This window comes from Micromesistius poutassou (assembly GCF_964030765.1).
Source record: "Micromesistius poutassou genome assembly, chromosome: 13".
In the NCBI taxonomy this organism is placed as follows: domain Eukaryota; kingdom Metazoa; phylum Chordata; class Actinopteri; order Gadiformes; family Gadidae; genus Micromesistius; species Micromesistius poutassou.
This window is the reverse complement of record NC_140283.1, coordinates 9,991,600-10,008,211: the sequence shown is the minus strand read 5'-3', so window position 1 is coordinate 10,008,211 and position 16,612 is coordinate 9,991,600. Positions and strand designations below refer to the sequence as shown.

At 48.6% G+C, this 16,612-nt stretch overlaps 1 protein-coding gene across 3 annotated transcripts in view; it reads left to right on the top strand.

Moving 5' to 3' along the window:
- The window catches only part of hipk2 (homeodomain interacting protein kinase 2), a 76,183-nt gene that overhangs the window by 12,204 nt on the left and 47,367 nt on the right, over window positions 1–16,612 (top strand). For all 3 annotated transcript variants that reach the window (XM_084476740.1, XM_084476739.1, XM_084476741.1), the window contains exon 2: window positions 4,454–5,747. In XM_084476740.1, coding sequence (XP_084332866.1) covers window positions 4,454–5,747 — 1,294 coding nt within the window. The remainder of the gene's footprint in view (window positions 1–4,453; window positions 5,748–16,612) is intronic.

Here is a 16,612-nt window from a genome sequence, read left to right as displayed (position 1 = left end):
CCAAAGTAGAAGGTGAGCCGAGGCTTTTTCCCATAGCTCAACGCTAGGATGCTATCTAGAGGCCGGGGCAAAGCGGCAGACGGCCCGGGCTAGTGTGTGACGTAGAGAGACAGCCTCTCCCCTGTCAGCTCCCCCGGTGCATCATTCTATAAATAAGCAGGGATGAGAGAGCGAGAGAGAGAGAGAGAGAGAGAGAGAGAGCTACATAATGGACAAAATACTGGCCCAGAGTGACATGCACGTGGCACAGTGCAGGGTGTGTATGGGTGTCTTGGTCAGATGTGTGTGCGTGTGTACAGTTTAAATCATGAGAGAGGGAGAGATGGAGGTGGATGGAAGGAGAGGGGCAGGGGGGGTTGTGGGGGTGTCGGTGGTGGGGTTGTAGTGGTGGTGGTGGTTTTGGTGGTGGTGGTAGGGGGGGGGTGGGGGTGTATATTGAGGAACGCCAAGCCCTGGCTCTCCACTCCCAGGACAGGCGGAGGCAGGTAACACCAGGCCAGCCTGAAACAGACAATATGTTCCTTCTCAGCGGCCCGCTCATTTATACCCTCACCCCTCAGGGAACATATTGTCTGTAAAAAGCAGTCAACCGTGAGATTTAGACCAGCCTTTCAGAGCAGCCTGGCCTTACCTGCCTTCGCCTTTCCCGGGTATGCAACGCTAGGGCCTGTCATTCCCTAGTGTTCACCCCCCCCCCCCCCCCCCCCCCCCCCTCCCAACCCCTCTACCCCCGCATGTCTCCTCCGTCCATCTATCTCCTCACCTCTCTTGATTTGACTCCCACTGCCTCTCGGTACCTTATTACGGTGCCACCGGTGTCCTGGTGCAAAGGGGGGGCCCTCTGTCTGCACACTGTCCTTCTAGACTGGAGCGTTGGCCTGGATCAGTGTGTGCACGGACACCCTGTGGGTTCCAAATTGGTCCCGGAGCGCCCCCTCTCAATCTATTACTAACTACTCAAACGTGTGTGTGTGTGTGTGTGTTCCTGTGCGAGTGTGTTTTAAGCCACAGAAAGTTACACAGAGAAGCGTCTTGTCTTGCCTTAACATGCACAGGGGGAGATACTGCTTCGTCCAGATAGACAGAGACCTCCTTCATGAACCACTCCCCGTATGTATCGACAGATGATACGGTTTCATCAAAGCAGTCCAGTTACAGCCAGACCAATGCAGCCGACCACCGTCTCTGAAGGACATCCATCCACAACAGTGCAGTGCTAGACATGAACTAGTGGGCATCCATACCCTCACCTGGAGCTCTTCATAGATGAGATTATGTTTAATAGCTTGAAGTCATTTACCATCTATTTATATAAAAAGGTACTCCCTGTCTCTTAAAAAAAAGTACTTATCTGTTACCCTGGTCAACACACATTTTGTTTGCCCTGAATCTTGTTTGAAGCTGGTTTAACTGACTAGAACAGCTGCAGGTGCATTTGCATGGTTTATCATAAACCAGCATCAGCATTAAAAAGGCCTATGGGTTTCCGTCCTCTGAAACAGAAACAGGTCCCCTGGAGTGGACAGAGCCACTTGGACAGACCTACGAGGACCCTCCCCAAACTCCAAAAGGCCCTGATCCAGTCCCTCTCCAGCCCCTTAAACACCCACCCCTACCCTCCCATGCCAAATGGGACTGATCCTAACAAAAAGGAGATTAACAAACCCCTGACAGAGAAGTAATCTCCCTGAAAACATTGACTATTACCATTTCAACATGCCACGTCCAAACAGTGGTAAGACGGATCTGGCATGCATGATTACAGTGTGTGGGTACTTTGTGCTCTTTAAGTTATGCTAAATGAAAGGCTGGAGCAGCCCAAGGCATTCCAGCATTGTAAATGTTAGAACAATAGGCCTCGACACTTTATATCCCTGCCGTAAAACATTTCAAATAAACTCAGACGGGGGTGTTTTTTAACAGAATGGCCAGCTACGTGTTTCCCAAACAGTAAAGTGGTTGTGATTATTCAAACTCGAGTATCATAAATACTTTTGAACACTTTACTTTTGGCACAAAACAAATTGTGATTTATATGCATTTTAATTGGCTTTTCAATTGTAATCGGTCTTATTCTTCCCGCTGTAATTTGTGATGAGATAATCACTTCAGCCTTTCTTGTTTTTATTTAATTGTATTCTAATCTTACCTTGGTTTCCCACAAGTTTTAAGTTTTAACTGTCTTGGTTTTAATGGAACCCTTTACTGGCAACTAGATCCTGCGCAGAATTCCCTGACATAACACATTTCATGCATTTCTAAGCACTCATTTCTCAGATCTTCCCAATGAAGTACACTATGGCCCTGAGCCCTTAGCACGGTCAGGATAGTCCGGATGAGCTTAATGATAAACCACAGTCTCAAGAAGAAACAATGCATCATTTGTTAATAATAACATGAGCAAAAGAAATCAGTTCGATTTTTTTGGGGTTCTGGACTTGTGTACACCAAAAGCCCACTGTGCTTATGGTCATCCGCAATCATCCTGGTGGGATATGTAATTCTGGAATGTTCCATGAGAGCGAGCAGCCAGCTCTGCGTCCATCCACCCGTTCCGCTATCCCTAGGCCTGCTGCTGTGATTATCTTGTCAGGGTCTCGGTCACACACTGTTGATACTGCCCTATGACGCCACCCATCATTCAAATTATTTTTAGCGTAAAGTCCCAGCACAGGAATCGGTAATCCAAGGAGTGACATCTGGCCTTCGGGGATTATGTGATTAGAAGAGAGCCCTGCCCCTAATAGCCCTGCGGACATTCTACATTACCTCCCCCTTACCAGCCATACCTTGATTGGATGGAAACCGACCAAGCGTACAAAAAATGGACGTCTTAATGACTAGTCTGGGGGACATGCGTGCAATCCTGACAACACATGTTGTTAGGGTCGTTGGGGGCTCTTGCCTGGAGCAAGCGTAACCATAGAGATGCTATGCTAAAGAAGGTGGCACAGCAACTCCTAGGCTTACGGTTAACCCGCTAATGTGCAGCGCAGCAGCAATCCTAGTAGTATTGGGGCTAAGACCAGATGACCATTGAGATGACTAGTGAGACCAGGCTAGGAGGGAGCATCAGCAGGATGATGAACAGAGCAGAGAACAGGGATAGAGACACAGCTCAATTCACTGGGGCATTCTAGTGAATGAACCATAATGGCCACTAAGAAGGGCTAATAATAACAAAGTGACCAGGCTTAATGGTGATGTTGTGTTTTGCATTCTCGTACTTTTCCACAGAATGGAAACATTCTGAATCAGCATGAAAAAGTGGCTGAAAAATGTGTAGTTGTGACTTAAGGATGAGTTTTTATAATATATTCCTTTTTTTACTAGTAAGATCAGAAAAGCAAATTATTCAAGGAATTAATTGAAGCAAATGTGTGTAGAAGTGTGTATAAATTTCTTTGAATCTTTGGATCCAAACCGTGTGTGGGTCTGTGTGAGACTGTGATTTTAATGAGGCTACATAATATCAACTATAAGGGTTTGTATTCTTTGTGCACATTTGCATGACAGATGGAACTTATCTGGTTGTTAACTATAAACTAATTGAGTTCAGTTTAAGCCTTGCATTACACAGCTCCTATAATGAACCTAGCACTTTAATAAACATTCCAGAGTTACAAACAAGTGGTTTGACAACAAGATAAAGGCCTATTTTCGGGCAGTTTGTTTGCTTGAAAAGGGTTTGCTTATTCTGAGGCAGATTGTTCCCAGAAGCTCATAGCAGAGGTTCTCTGCAGTTTTTCGTCTTTGTTTTTGTTTTCCTGAGGAAGTACACTTTGATAGATAGAGTTCAGATACCACTGTGTCTGCCTCTGAAATTTGTCATTGCTAAATGCCTTTTTATTTTGCTCCTCATCCAAACTAAAATGAATATTATGCTGTGATACAGCAACAGACATGTCTCATATTTTGATAGGAAATTGCAATCATTCTTTTTTGTATACTGTTAGCTGCCTGCCATAGTTTATGAGACTTCTTGTAAAAATACATTCCTTCAGTGGGAAAATGGCATTTCCTGCCTATGCATCAGTGATGTGCTCAACGCTCTGTGTTATGTAACAAAATGTCACGCCCCTTACATTACAAACGCACAATCCATTGCATACAATTACATATATAGCTGCTAATGTATGTTTAGTAACATGCCATGTAAAGTGTTTCATACCTCGTCTTGATGTCAAAGTGATTTCAATCTTGATCTCAATCTCTGAAGTTGAGGCTTCAGAGCTCAGTTATGTTACTTAACTCGGTCCTATCCAGTGGATGTATCAACAAAGAAGATGCATTCAATGACCTCTCGTGACCCCAAGCCGTCGTTATTTAAAGCATCTGCCTCCCACTCAAGTTTCAAACGCTGTCGCAAATTCCTAACCTCTCCTTTTTCTATCCATTCCTCCCCTCTCTCCCTCCCCTCCCTCCCCTCCCTCCCCTCCCCTTCTTCTCTCAGGTATGGCCTCGCAAGTGCAAGTCTTTCCCCCTCACACGCTCCAGTCAAGTGCCTTCTTTAGCGTGAAGAAACTGAAAGTGGAGCAGAGTTGCAACTGGGATATGACAGGGTACGGCACGCACAGCAAAGTCTACAGCCACAACAGCAGCAGCAGCAGCGGCAGCAGCAGCAAGAACGTGTCGGCCAGCGTCGCCCCCCTCGGCATCAGCAGCTCCCTGCAGGTGGCCAGCTCCACGCTGCACTACGAGCAGACGCTTATCTTCCCAGCCAGCGCAAGCCATATCGTGGTCGCCTCAGCCAGCAGCACTTCAGGGGCCGCGGGGTCACTGCTGGGCAGTAGCAGCAGCGGCAGCAGCGGAGGCAACGGTGGTAGTGGCAGCAGCGGCGGCGGCGGTGGTGGCGGCGGCAGCAACTGCAGCGACGGAGGTGGAGGAGGAGGAGGCAGCACTGGTGGTGGGGTGGGTGTCCACAACCTGACCCGCCGTAGTACTGTCAGTCTCCTGGACACGTACCAGCGATGCGGGCTTAAGCGCAAAAGCGAGGAGCTCGACAACAGCAACAGCAGCGTGCAGCTCGTGGAGGAGTGCGGCGGCAGCGGCGGCGTGGCGGCCATGATCCAGAACGGAGCGGGCAGCGGGGCGGCGGGGGCGGCGGCGGTGGCGGCGGGGGCGGCGCCCGCCACGGCCACCGCCAACTCCACCGCCACGTCCAAGAACAGCAGCGCCAACAACGAGGGGGACTACCAGCTGGTGCAGCACGAGGTGCTGTGCTCCATGACCAACACCTACGAGGTGCTGGAGTTCCTGGGCCGGGGCACGTTCGGGCAGGTGGTGAAGTGCTGGAAGCGGGGCACCAACGAGATCGTGGCCATCAAGATCCTGAAGAACCACCCGTCATACGCGCGGCAGGGCCAGATCGAGGTCAGCATCCTGGCGCGGCTCAGCACCGAATGCGCCGACGACTACAACTTTGTGCGGGCCTACGAGTGTTTCCAGCATAAGAACCACACGTGCCTGGTGTTTGAGATGCTGGAGCAGAACCTGTACGACTTCCTCAAGCAGAACAAGTTCAGCCCGCTGCCGCTCAAGTACATCCGGCCGGTGCTGCAGCAGGTGGCCACGGCCCTCATGAAGCTCAAGAGCCTGGGTCTGATCCACGCCGACCTCAAGCCGGAGAACATTATGCTGGTGGACCCTTCCAGGCAGCCTTACAGGGTCAAGGTCATCGACTTTGGTTCTGCGAGTCACATCTCCAAGGCGGTCTGCTCCACTTATCTGCAGTCCAGATACTACCGGTAAGACCGCTTGGCTGCTATACACACACGCAAACGCTGGTTGTGTTTGAAAGACTTCAGTTTTGAGTACTCATCAGTTTAACACGGCCCTGTGTTTTTAAAATCAACGCTGTCTCGAGTGTGCGTTGATGTCCAGACGAAGTCTGATGGTTGAAGAAGTTGGTTGAAGAAAAAAAAAGGGCCGCTGTGCCCAGTTGAGTCGTCACCTGTCATTTAATAAGGGTTGCCAAGGTCTCCAATGGTATTCCTTGGTAAGGCATAATTTCTGTTAACTCCTTTACACTAATGCCTTAACCCTACGTCTGGCTACGCGGAGAGTTCTGACCCTGAGTTCTTTCTCTTGAGGATATTTTTTTAAGTCGCTATTTGCTGAACTTCTGAAACAGTAAATCTGATCCGTGATCACACGTGGAGGCTCCATGCCTGGAGGCCTCTATCGACCTCCTCTAAGCTGTCCACCTTCACCCACCCATACGGCGGGTCTCCAACCCCCCACGGTGCTGCCACTGCCCCGACTGGCTCCTGTTCCCCCCTAGGATGGAGGCGAGGGGTCAGCCTGAGTTCTCCTGTAATATGGGCCTGTAATCCACACCAGAGGGCCTAGCATTAGAACCAGATGACTTCTTTGGAAAAAGCACTGCTTCTCCCTGAGCTCCTTTGCTCTCGCTCCCTCTCTCTTACTCTCTCTCCCTCTCCCTCTCTCTCGCTCCCTCTCTCTTGCTCTCTCTCTTGCTCTCGCGCTCCCTCTTTCTCTCCAGCTCTCTCCCTCTCACTCTCCCTCTCTCTCCCATTCTCTCTTTCTCTCCCTCTCTTGCTTCCTCCCTCTGATGGCCAGGAGCAACGGGGAGGTTGTGCTGTGGGTCATCTGCTGCGGAGCTCAGAGAGTGTGAATGTTGAAACGCAACACAAGACAATCTTTGTTTTGGCGGTAGAGGTGGGAGAGAACAGGTGTGTGTGTGTGTGTGTGTGTGTGGTGTGTGTGTTGTTTTGTTTAAGGCAATTCCTCATTGAAAGCTGTTGAATGCTTTCTGTGCTTACAGGCGCATGTGTTAAAGTTAATTTGTGTGTTTGTGTATGTGTGTGTGTGTGTGTGTGTGTGTGCGCGTGTGCGTGTGTGTGTGTGTGCGTGTGTAAGGGCGTCAGTGTGTGCGTTGGGGAGATATGAGAATGTGAGGTAGGACATCTTGGCCTCCATGTGCTGCTCTCAGAAGCAGTGTGTAGGCGCTGACATCTGTCATTTTACAATCACCTCAGAGCTTGACCTCTGCAGACCTCTGCAGGAGCCCGGCCAGCGGTGCAACGCGGGCCATTTAAACACCCCCAAAAAGAAACAAATTTCAGCTGCCTGTGGGGTTCACCACGAGTTCACCAGCTCAGAGCTGAACATCAGCCCAGCCCTGATGATTTTAAGATAAGCAGACAAACGAGACAGAGTCGGTCGCAGATGACTGCTCTCCAGGAGGGGGGGGGGGGACCCGGGACGCATGGGGCGTAGTGTTCTGCTGGTGCTGCACGTAACGATCCGATCTGACCAGGGCTTGTCGGAGCAACGTTCTGATCTGTTCGCCGCCGCCGTCGCTCGCTAAGACCAAAGAGGACCGACTGACATAGGCTGGAATTCGATATGCCATTAAAAACCATCGGTCGCAGCAAACACAGTTTAGTTCGACAGAGTTTAAGTCACCGGCGGTTAATTTGATATTGCCACGCACTCACTTTCTCTATTTTCCATTCAGTCACACAGTGTGACTCTGTGGCACACCATGGGGTCCTACTCGTTTCACATCTAGTGTACTTTGATGCAGTGGCATGCGAGGGTATTCACAGCTTTATGCATGCATGGCTGCCGCCCCCTTCCTCAAATAGGGAGATCATTCCTCACCGATGAAATTGAAAGTGGTGTTATCCAATGCCCATTATGGGCCTCATATCATACTGCTCTCTACCAATACTCCTCTTTAGTTTGTCCCCTTTTAGCGGGTAATGTGATCCACTATCCACGCTTGCCATTTGCATTAACCATGCCATAGATACTGTATGCCGCCCAGGGTGTGTGTGTGTGTGTGTGTGTCTGTGTGTGTGTGTGTGTGTGTGTGTGTGTGTGTGTGTGTGTGTGTGTGTGTGTGTGTGTGTGTGTGTGTGTGTATGTGTTGACTGCTGGCCGGTGCCTGGCAGATAAGTTATGGATTTTCCACAAGGTTGACTCATGCAAATAAAACACAACTATTCAAGGTAAACAAGAGGCGTGCCATTTGCGAGCGCGGCTCGCAAATGTGTGCTTTTAGTGTTTCAACACCACCGCCTTGCTCTGCTGGCTTGTGAGCACAGGCATTGTGTACACTATCTGGACTCATCTGTCCATGTCTCCTGCGCACTGCGTGTCGACAGCATCGCAGTATTTAACCACCTGGGCGGCTAAATACACCAGCTGTGGCCCCCCCTTTCTACCTCGTTATTAGTATGTTTTTAGTTCTACTGGATTGTATTATTCTAATGATATTATAGGTAATCCTAGTTATAGTTAGCCCTTCTTAGCTCCAATCGCCAATATGTGCTTAGTCTCAAAATCCTGGTTACATCCCCTTATCCCCCTAACCTTCTTGCCCCTAACATACTGCTCTTCTCTCCTCTCCTCTCCTCTTATCTCCTATCTCCCCCCTTTTCTCCTCTCCCCCTTTTCTCCTCTCCCCCTCCTCTCCTCTCCCCCTCCTCTCCTCCTCCTCTCCCGCCTCTCCTCCCTCTCCCCACTCCCCTCTCCCTCTCCCTCTCCCTCTCCCTCTCCCTCTCTCCTCTCCTCTCTTCTACCCTCCTCTCGTCTCGTCTCCTTTACCCTACTTCTTGCCTCTCCTCTCTCCTATATTAAATGATGTAATCGGTAATCTGCCTCGTGTGCTTATCTTGGGCTTGATAAAGGGATTATTCCTATTTCCCGGTTGGGCCTGCTTGTCCTGCTTGTTTATCTCGCTGATGAAAGGCATGAGGCGAAGGCAGGGCTGCAGCGGACGGACATTATGTAGGTTTTTTTCTGTTGAGTTTATGTAAAGTTCCCTCAAGCAGTACAGCTGGCGCTTGCTAGACTGGCGGCGGCTTGCTATTGTTGGACATGAGGCACTAGAAGGAGGAGGAGGAGCGCTGGGTGCGGGGAGAACAACAGGCCCGTCTGACCTTAACTGGCTGTCGGCTTCAGTGTCCAAAATCATCATCATCATCGTCATTTCTCAGGATGCCACCTCACTACTTACTCTGCAGGCATTCTTTGTCTGCCTGTTGTTTTACTGCTTGGACTCTCTCTCTCTCTCTCCCTCGCTCGCTCTGTCTCTCTCGCTCACTCGCTCTCCCCATCTCACCTTCTAGCTGACGTCTCTCTCTCTCTCTCCCACTTGTTCTGTCTTCTGCTTGTTTTGCTCACACACTCTCTCCCTCTCTCTCCCCCTCTCTCCCCCTCTGTCTCCCTCTCCCCCCCCCCTCTCGGCCTTGCTCTCTCTTGCTCTACCTAATTATCTACAGATTGAGTTTGCTCTCAGCATGAACACTGGCCATCTCCTCCTCACATGAGTGCACATGTGCATCACCCTCCTCTAACAGAAACATGAGAAATGAGCCTCCTTTACAGTTACAAAAGAAAATGTGATTTAATATCTGTCACGTTCAATATGTCCCCATCACCATCATCAACCAATCAGGATTTAGTGGTACTTTAGTGAGTTGCTACTGGAGGGAGGAAAATCACTGTTGTGATGCAGGATGTATTGTTTTCTCCCTGGGGACTGCACAATTCCAGCTCATAACATGAAAGCCAATTCCTGCCGTACTTTTTAGAGTGCATGCCTGTGTTTATGTAAGCAGTAAAGAAAAAATGCCAACGGCTAATGTTAGCATCTCCTAGAGTCACACGGTACATTCAGACAGTTAATGGAAATAGACCTGTCTGGTGATAGGTTTGATTGTCACTCGCTGAACTAAGTCGTTGAGAATCGGCATGAGGTAGAGATCTGATGAACTGTAGTCGGCGTTCCGAATGTATGGTGGTCAGGCTTGTGGCTATATCCTGATTAATATCAACATCTTATGTTATGTTACGTGATTCCCGTGGAAGTTACGTAAAGTTGCAGCTTTGGACGAGCAATCCCATTCCCGCTCTTGTGAAAGACAAGTCTCTCTCTCTCTCTCTCTCTCTCTCTCTCTCTCTCTCTCTCTCTCTCTCTCTCCCCCCTCTCTCCCCCCCCCTCCCTCTCTCCTTTGTCTCTCTCTCCCCGGCTCCCACCTGTCTACCTGCTTCCCTATCTGTTGTTATCGAAGCGCAGCGAGACAGACAGGCCCGGCGTTCCGCCACATTTAACCTGCCTGAGTGCTGGACTTTGTGGAGCGTGTTAATGAATCAAGTTGCCATTAGTTACTGTTTCACCGAGTGTGTGTGTGTGTGTGTGTGTGTGTGTGTGTGTGTTTGTTAATGTGTGCGGGGTTGGTAAAGCCAGAGTCTATAGTCGTTTGGCGTGTCCCTGTGAGGCGGGAGCGAGGTTTCAGCGCTGCCGATGGAATGCATGAGGAAACGATGAAGGAGAACAGAGTCAGGGGGGGTGAAAAAAATACCCCCCCCCCCCGAAAAAAAAGTTATAGTTAAAAAAAACTGGCAACAATGGCAGTTTGTAAACGGTGCATGTGTTTGAAGATTCCCAGAGAAGAACGACAAAGGGGTGTCGCGGATGAAGATCAGAGTGGAAGGGGGCAAGAGATCATGGGGAGCAGACTCAAATACGGTGGTGTGTGGTTCTCCTCTGTCCAAGGAGAGGCAGGTCATTTCATTTCTAATGCTGATGAGCTCCGTGGGTGCTTCCTGCTGGGTCTCTGACTCCCACAAACCATTGTGTTGTTTTCTATATATTATCTGTATCTGCTGCACATGTGTGTGTGTGTGTGTGTGTGTGTGTGTGTGTGTGTCTCAGTACGTTTTGTGTTTACAAGGTGTGTGGCTAGGGCCTTTTATTGTACAGGTGACTTTGAGTTCTCAAATATTCCCGGAATTTGCTTCTGGGTGGTAGAAAATACAAAACAGCAATAAGAAACTACCCCCAGTTTGATAATTACCACTTCTTATGCTCACTTGTGTTTTAATGGCGGTCATAGACCTTCGACTGCATGACAGAATCCTAATAACCTGTTTCTCATTTACAATGTGCCTCTGGGCACCGCCTCCATTTGTCTCCACAGAGCAGCGAGCGAGCTGGTACGAGACGGGCAGCGGCTTACCTAATTACCTAACTATCGGTAGTCAAACATGGGAACTTATACAGCCGTCCAGTGCGCTCAGTTACGTTGACAGTTAATGAGAGCATCTTGTTTCATCCCCAGGGTATGTGAAGGTGTCCGTGTGTAATGTGTGTGTGTGTGTGTGTGCTTGTGTGTGTGTGTGTGTGTGTGTGTGTGTGTGTGTGTGTGTGTGTGTGTGTGTGTGTGTGTGTGTGACCTTTGCATTCACCACCGCCCTGTGTCTTCAGTAATGTATATACCTAGTCCGTCCGTCTGTCCGTTTGCATGCATCTGTTGTCCGGGTGAATTCTACCGGCTCTCTCCCAGTGCCTGACGATGCTTCCCAGCGATGCTTCCCACCTTCCTTTGTTCTCCCGCACTGCTCAATTTCCATACATTTTCTCTAGGATATTAAGCCTGTTGGAAATTAAGCTGCCGTGATTTAGAACACAAGCCTATCCACTCAGCGTGGGGCCACCCTCCCTCCATCCAATAGGAATACACCATTGGACATAAAGGTTTATTACCTTTTTATGATATCATCTTTTCCTATTTATACAAATGGGGAATAGGATTTTTTTTTTTTTGCGACGTAAAACGTGTAGTAGAGGGCAGTGTCGGTTTCAGTGTTTTTATCAGCTTATTCTGGGCAGGAAAAAACAAAACAATCACAAATGAATTCTCTATGAGAGCGTGGCAGGGGATAGTGGCAGGCCTCGCCGGCTGACTGGCACAGGTGCCCCGGGTCTACATAAATCATGAGGCTTCGTGCGGATCCAGTCCCCGGCACACACCACCACCACCACACACATGTACCCCCCATTCCCCCCCCCCCCCCCCCCGGCCCGTCTTCCCTCTCCCTCCGTCCCTCAACAATCCTTACTGCCTATCTCTCCTTCCTTCCTCTTCTAAACCAATACCTGACTCTATCCCACCACCACCACCACCGATCCTCCGTCTCCTCTGTTCAATCCACAAGCATGAATATTTGAAAGCCAATGGCAGGATTGTAATAGAGGTATGGGGGGCCGGCACGGGCGTAATGTTGCCAGAAAATGGAAAACAGGGAATTCTGGAGCACCTGGAATGTTGGACAATTAAGGTTGCAAACAAAAAAAGAGAGAAATCGAAAGAGGAAGAAAGAGAGAATAAAAGAGTGGCAGGACTGAAAGAATGCCAAGAGAAAGACTGATAGGGCAAGTATAGGAAGAAATAAAGTAAGAACAACGTCCTGTGAGAGACAGGTGATCGAAATAAAGGGGCAGACAAGGTTCACCCATGCAGTGGCAATTCTGCACGACAAGTGAACTTGGGAGTTGCAGAGTGCGGAGCAGGGGGCGGGTGGTGGGGGGGGAGGGCGGTGCATGTGCCTGACTGGCTGGCTGGGTCGTAGTGCTGGCTGTCTGTATGTGATGCAGAATGCCTGCTGTACAGGGCCCACATGCATTCTCCTACCACATTTCAGCTGTACACAACAGATGGGCTTGTTTTCTCAACTGGAAGAATTTGCTAATGTGCATGTATGGTCGTGAATCGTTCAACATCTAGTAGGCACAATGGACCACCAAAGCTTCTTCGGGAAAGGAAGAGGCTTCTTCCTCTGTCTCTCCCCTCTCTGTCTGTCTCTCTGTGTCTTTTCCTTTTTATTTTCTCTTGGCACCCATTTTGATGCTCGGTCAACGATAATGCGACCAATCAAACTATGACCAATTTCTCCCCAGTATTTGAATGGCTTTCCTGTAAAAGCCCTGTACAGGAATATGTCAACCAAGGTTTGAGTTAAAGCTTATGTTGAACAATGATGGAAAGGACATGTCTATGTTACACATGACACAATGAACAAAGGAGATTTGACCGCATTCATGAATGAACAATCGGCCATGTAAAATGAATCCATGTTTATATTTTCATCCCATGGTATGCAATTGTTATGCTTTTCTTCACTACAGCATATGTAACAATGGTACAATGTTGGGTTTTATCAGAAGTGCTGGATGGATTCAGAGCTGAAGGCTGTTTTTTTAAATGGACTGAATGTGCATTTTATGTCACCCGACATTGATCAATTATTAAAAATGACTTATAGCGTTTTGTGCCCTAGAAATATATTGTTGTGGTGTGTATCAGATTGGGATTGCTTGTGCCCAAGGCATAATTTGTTTGGAAAAATAATTACTTTCTCTGTAGAACCCTGGTTAAATATTTATAGGCTTGGTATTGGAGTGTGGGGGCTGTATGCAAGGATTCTTCAATCTTTGTTGAGGGGACGGTGGGCCTGGTTATCGCTCCGGCGAGGATAGTACCGGTACTTAAATATATTATTTAGTTCTACATATAATTGTTAAATAAGAGAGAAGGCTAAGTAAGTCGGCGGTGGGTCATTTTCTTTAGAGACTGCGTAGAAAGAATAATCACCACTAATTCCTGTGTTTGGTCAGCAACTAGCGCCGTGTTTTCTTTGTGGCATTTAGTGATTGAACGTTCAAGACAAGCTCGGAGGTGGAAAGGACTCCGAAGGCCTCCGACGTTCCGGTCCTCAGTAATTACACAAATGCTTCTCTGGGAGATTACACGTCAATTATTGGTAGCAACAGAATAAAATGAAGAATGGAAAATGGAAAATATAAAAGCCTAGCATAAAGCATAAAGCCATTTCAAAGTGTTCATTTTGATGTGATGAACACAGTTTATTTTTGTGAGCTGTCCATTTCCGTTGCATTTACATTTGCAGTTACACACACTTACGCATGTGTAACACATGCGTAAGTGTGTGTGAAGTGTTCGAGTTTGTTTTACAAGGCAAGTGTGTGTGTGTGTGTGTGTGTGTGTGTGTCTGTTGCTCTGTGGCCCTTCATAATGAAACTGGCCCTGTAATAGTTTCCAATCTCTTTAGCGCGTTCCCATTTAACGCTTACACAGTCACATAGTGTGGATCAACGGTCAGGGTCTGTTCCCAGGTAACGAGTGCTAAACACACAGTGAGTGATGGGCTCTTCCTGACACTGGCCTGCATACTGGGAACTAAGTAGAGCTCTTTGTATGGATAAACACATAGAGACAACATTCACATGCCTCCACGCACACACCTCCGCACGGACACGCACGAATGAACACATACGCACACACACTCGCACTGTTGCACAAACACATGTACCCACGCACCTGTACTTGCACACAAGAATGAGCACGCACACACACACACACACACACACAACACACACACACACACACACACACACACACTTGCTGCTCATTTACTGTACATGCATGCATAAAGGAATGCATTCCAATCCCCCAGGTGTTTATGATGGGATGTAACTCCTGTGACTGTGGAGTTTCGTTTCGATTTGGCATGGAATCAAAACACAAGTCATACCCAAGCGCACACACGCACACACGCACACACGCGCACACACACACACACACACACACACACACACACACACACACACATGCACACACACACACACACACACACACACACACACACACACACACACACACACACACACACACACTTCGTCTTTCATTAAACCCAGGGTCTTCTGAATATATCATCATACAGATGGCTTCACTTCAAGCGAAGGCAGCAGTGTTGTCCTTGTAAGCAGCAAAGGGGAATTACATGTGCGTGTTTGTTTTTTTTTGTTCTTGTTTTGTTTTTCCTCTGCGGTTTCTGCTTTTTTTGGGGGGGGGGGGGGGGGGGGCGGGGGGGCATGGCAGCAGGGTACACGGTGGCTCGGAGCGATCCCGGCGCAAGGCATGGGATCCTTGTGTGGGTAAACCCTCCTGGGTCATGTCATGGCTCGTTCACCAGCTGAACCTATAAACCTTCCACTTCTCCTGGCGCTCTGGACCTGGGAAGACTGCAGCAGGTAACGCAGACCCGGGGAGAGAGAGCGGGGGAAAGATTGAGCACGGCAAATAGTACAGGTTTTATGGATCTATTGGTTTCCTGCCTGGGGAGCTGTGCAGTAGCAGCACATAGAAAAGCCCCCTGCCCTTGGCCAGGATCATTACTCAAACATGTTGAGTGAGCAGTGTGAATGTTGGAACAACTGTGGCAAGGCACATAATACTCTCATTAATGTATATATATATATTAAAAAAAAAGAGTAACACGAATACCAGCGTTCCCTCATGACAGATCTTGCAGCTATTCTCAGTCCGAAAGCCTTTCCTTGTTCTGATCGGAGGCCCCGTCTAAAATTAATCAGCGCTGATGATCGTATGCGATGGGTTTTGTGCGGTGGGGAAGGGGGTGGGGGTTTCGAGAAAAAAAAGGAGTCCTGAAAAAGAAAAGCTTTTCAGTTTTCGGTCGTTGCCATGACGACCGGGGGCTCTTGTTCCAAAATTGGACGTGCCTGTGAAGGCTTAACACCTGAACTAGACTGGAGCTGTTTTGATCTGTGCCTCCCGGACAAGCCTCATCTTTGTGCTTTGGGCACAGCCAGGCCTCTTGAGTCACGCTCTCATCTGGCCGCTATTGTTTGCCCAGGTGGGTCTGCACTATAACTCTCTCTCTCTCTCTCTCTCTCTCTCTCTCTCTCTCTCTCGCTCGCTCTCTCGCTCTCTCTATGTCTCTCTATCACCCTCTTTTACCCTTTCTCTGGATCTCTCTTTCTCTGTTTCTCTTACTCACCCTCTCTCTCTCCCTGAATCTCTCTCTCTCTCTATCTCTCTCTCTCTCTCTCTCTCTCTCTCTCTCTCTCTCTCTCTCTCTCTCTCTCCCTCTCCCTCTCTTTCTCTGTCTCTCACTCTCTTGAACCCTCTCTTTCTCTGTCTCTTGCTCACCCTCTCTCTCATGTCACCCTCTCTCTCTCGTCCATAATCGCCCTCGCTCACCCTCTCTCTCTCTCTGTCTTTCCCTTGTTGCCTGTCCCCAAGTTTGAGGAACACTTCTCACAATCACATACAAATTGGCTTGGTATTATTTAGGTTTTAGAAATTGTATTTGCATGTGTGTGTGTGTCTTGAAGAGAGCAGGAGAGAGACAGACACGAGAGAGCAGAAGAACATGTCGGGGAGAGAGCGATGGCTAATGACTTTAAAAGTCGCCTGGTGGGTAGGAGACCAAGGAAGAACAGCTGAGAACAGCAGGGGACTTTTATTAGTGTTCCCTGCTCACTCTCTATCCCTCTCTCTCCCTCACTCTGACACACTGTCTTTCTCCTCCACAATCTTTAATGCCTTTACCGTATCTCACTACTCCATCTGTCCATATTTTATTTATCTATCCCCTCTCTATTTCTCTCTATTTCTCTCTCCTTCTCTCTCTCTCTCTCTCTCTCTCTCTCTCTCTGTCTCTGTCTCTCTCCCTCTGTCTGTCTGTCTGTCTGTCTCTCTGTCTTTGTCTCTGTCTCGACTCTCTCCCTCTCTCTCTCTCTCTCTCTCTCTCTCTCTGTCTCTGTCTCTGTAGTGTATCCCCCCCTCCTCTATATGTACTCTGCCCCAACCCCTGTTTCACATGCAAATCTCTTTGAATCTCAGTCATCAAGCCAAGGACACACATGGCTTCAAACAGCTTCCTTCTGCCCCTGTCTCTATGGGCCTTTGTGTGTTTGTGTGTGTTCGTATGAACATACAGTATGCATATGTTTCTCTGCACGTCTCCTGCT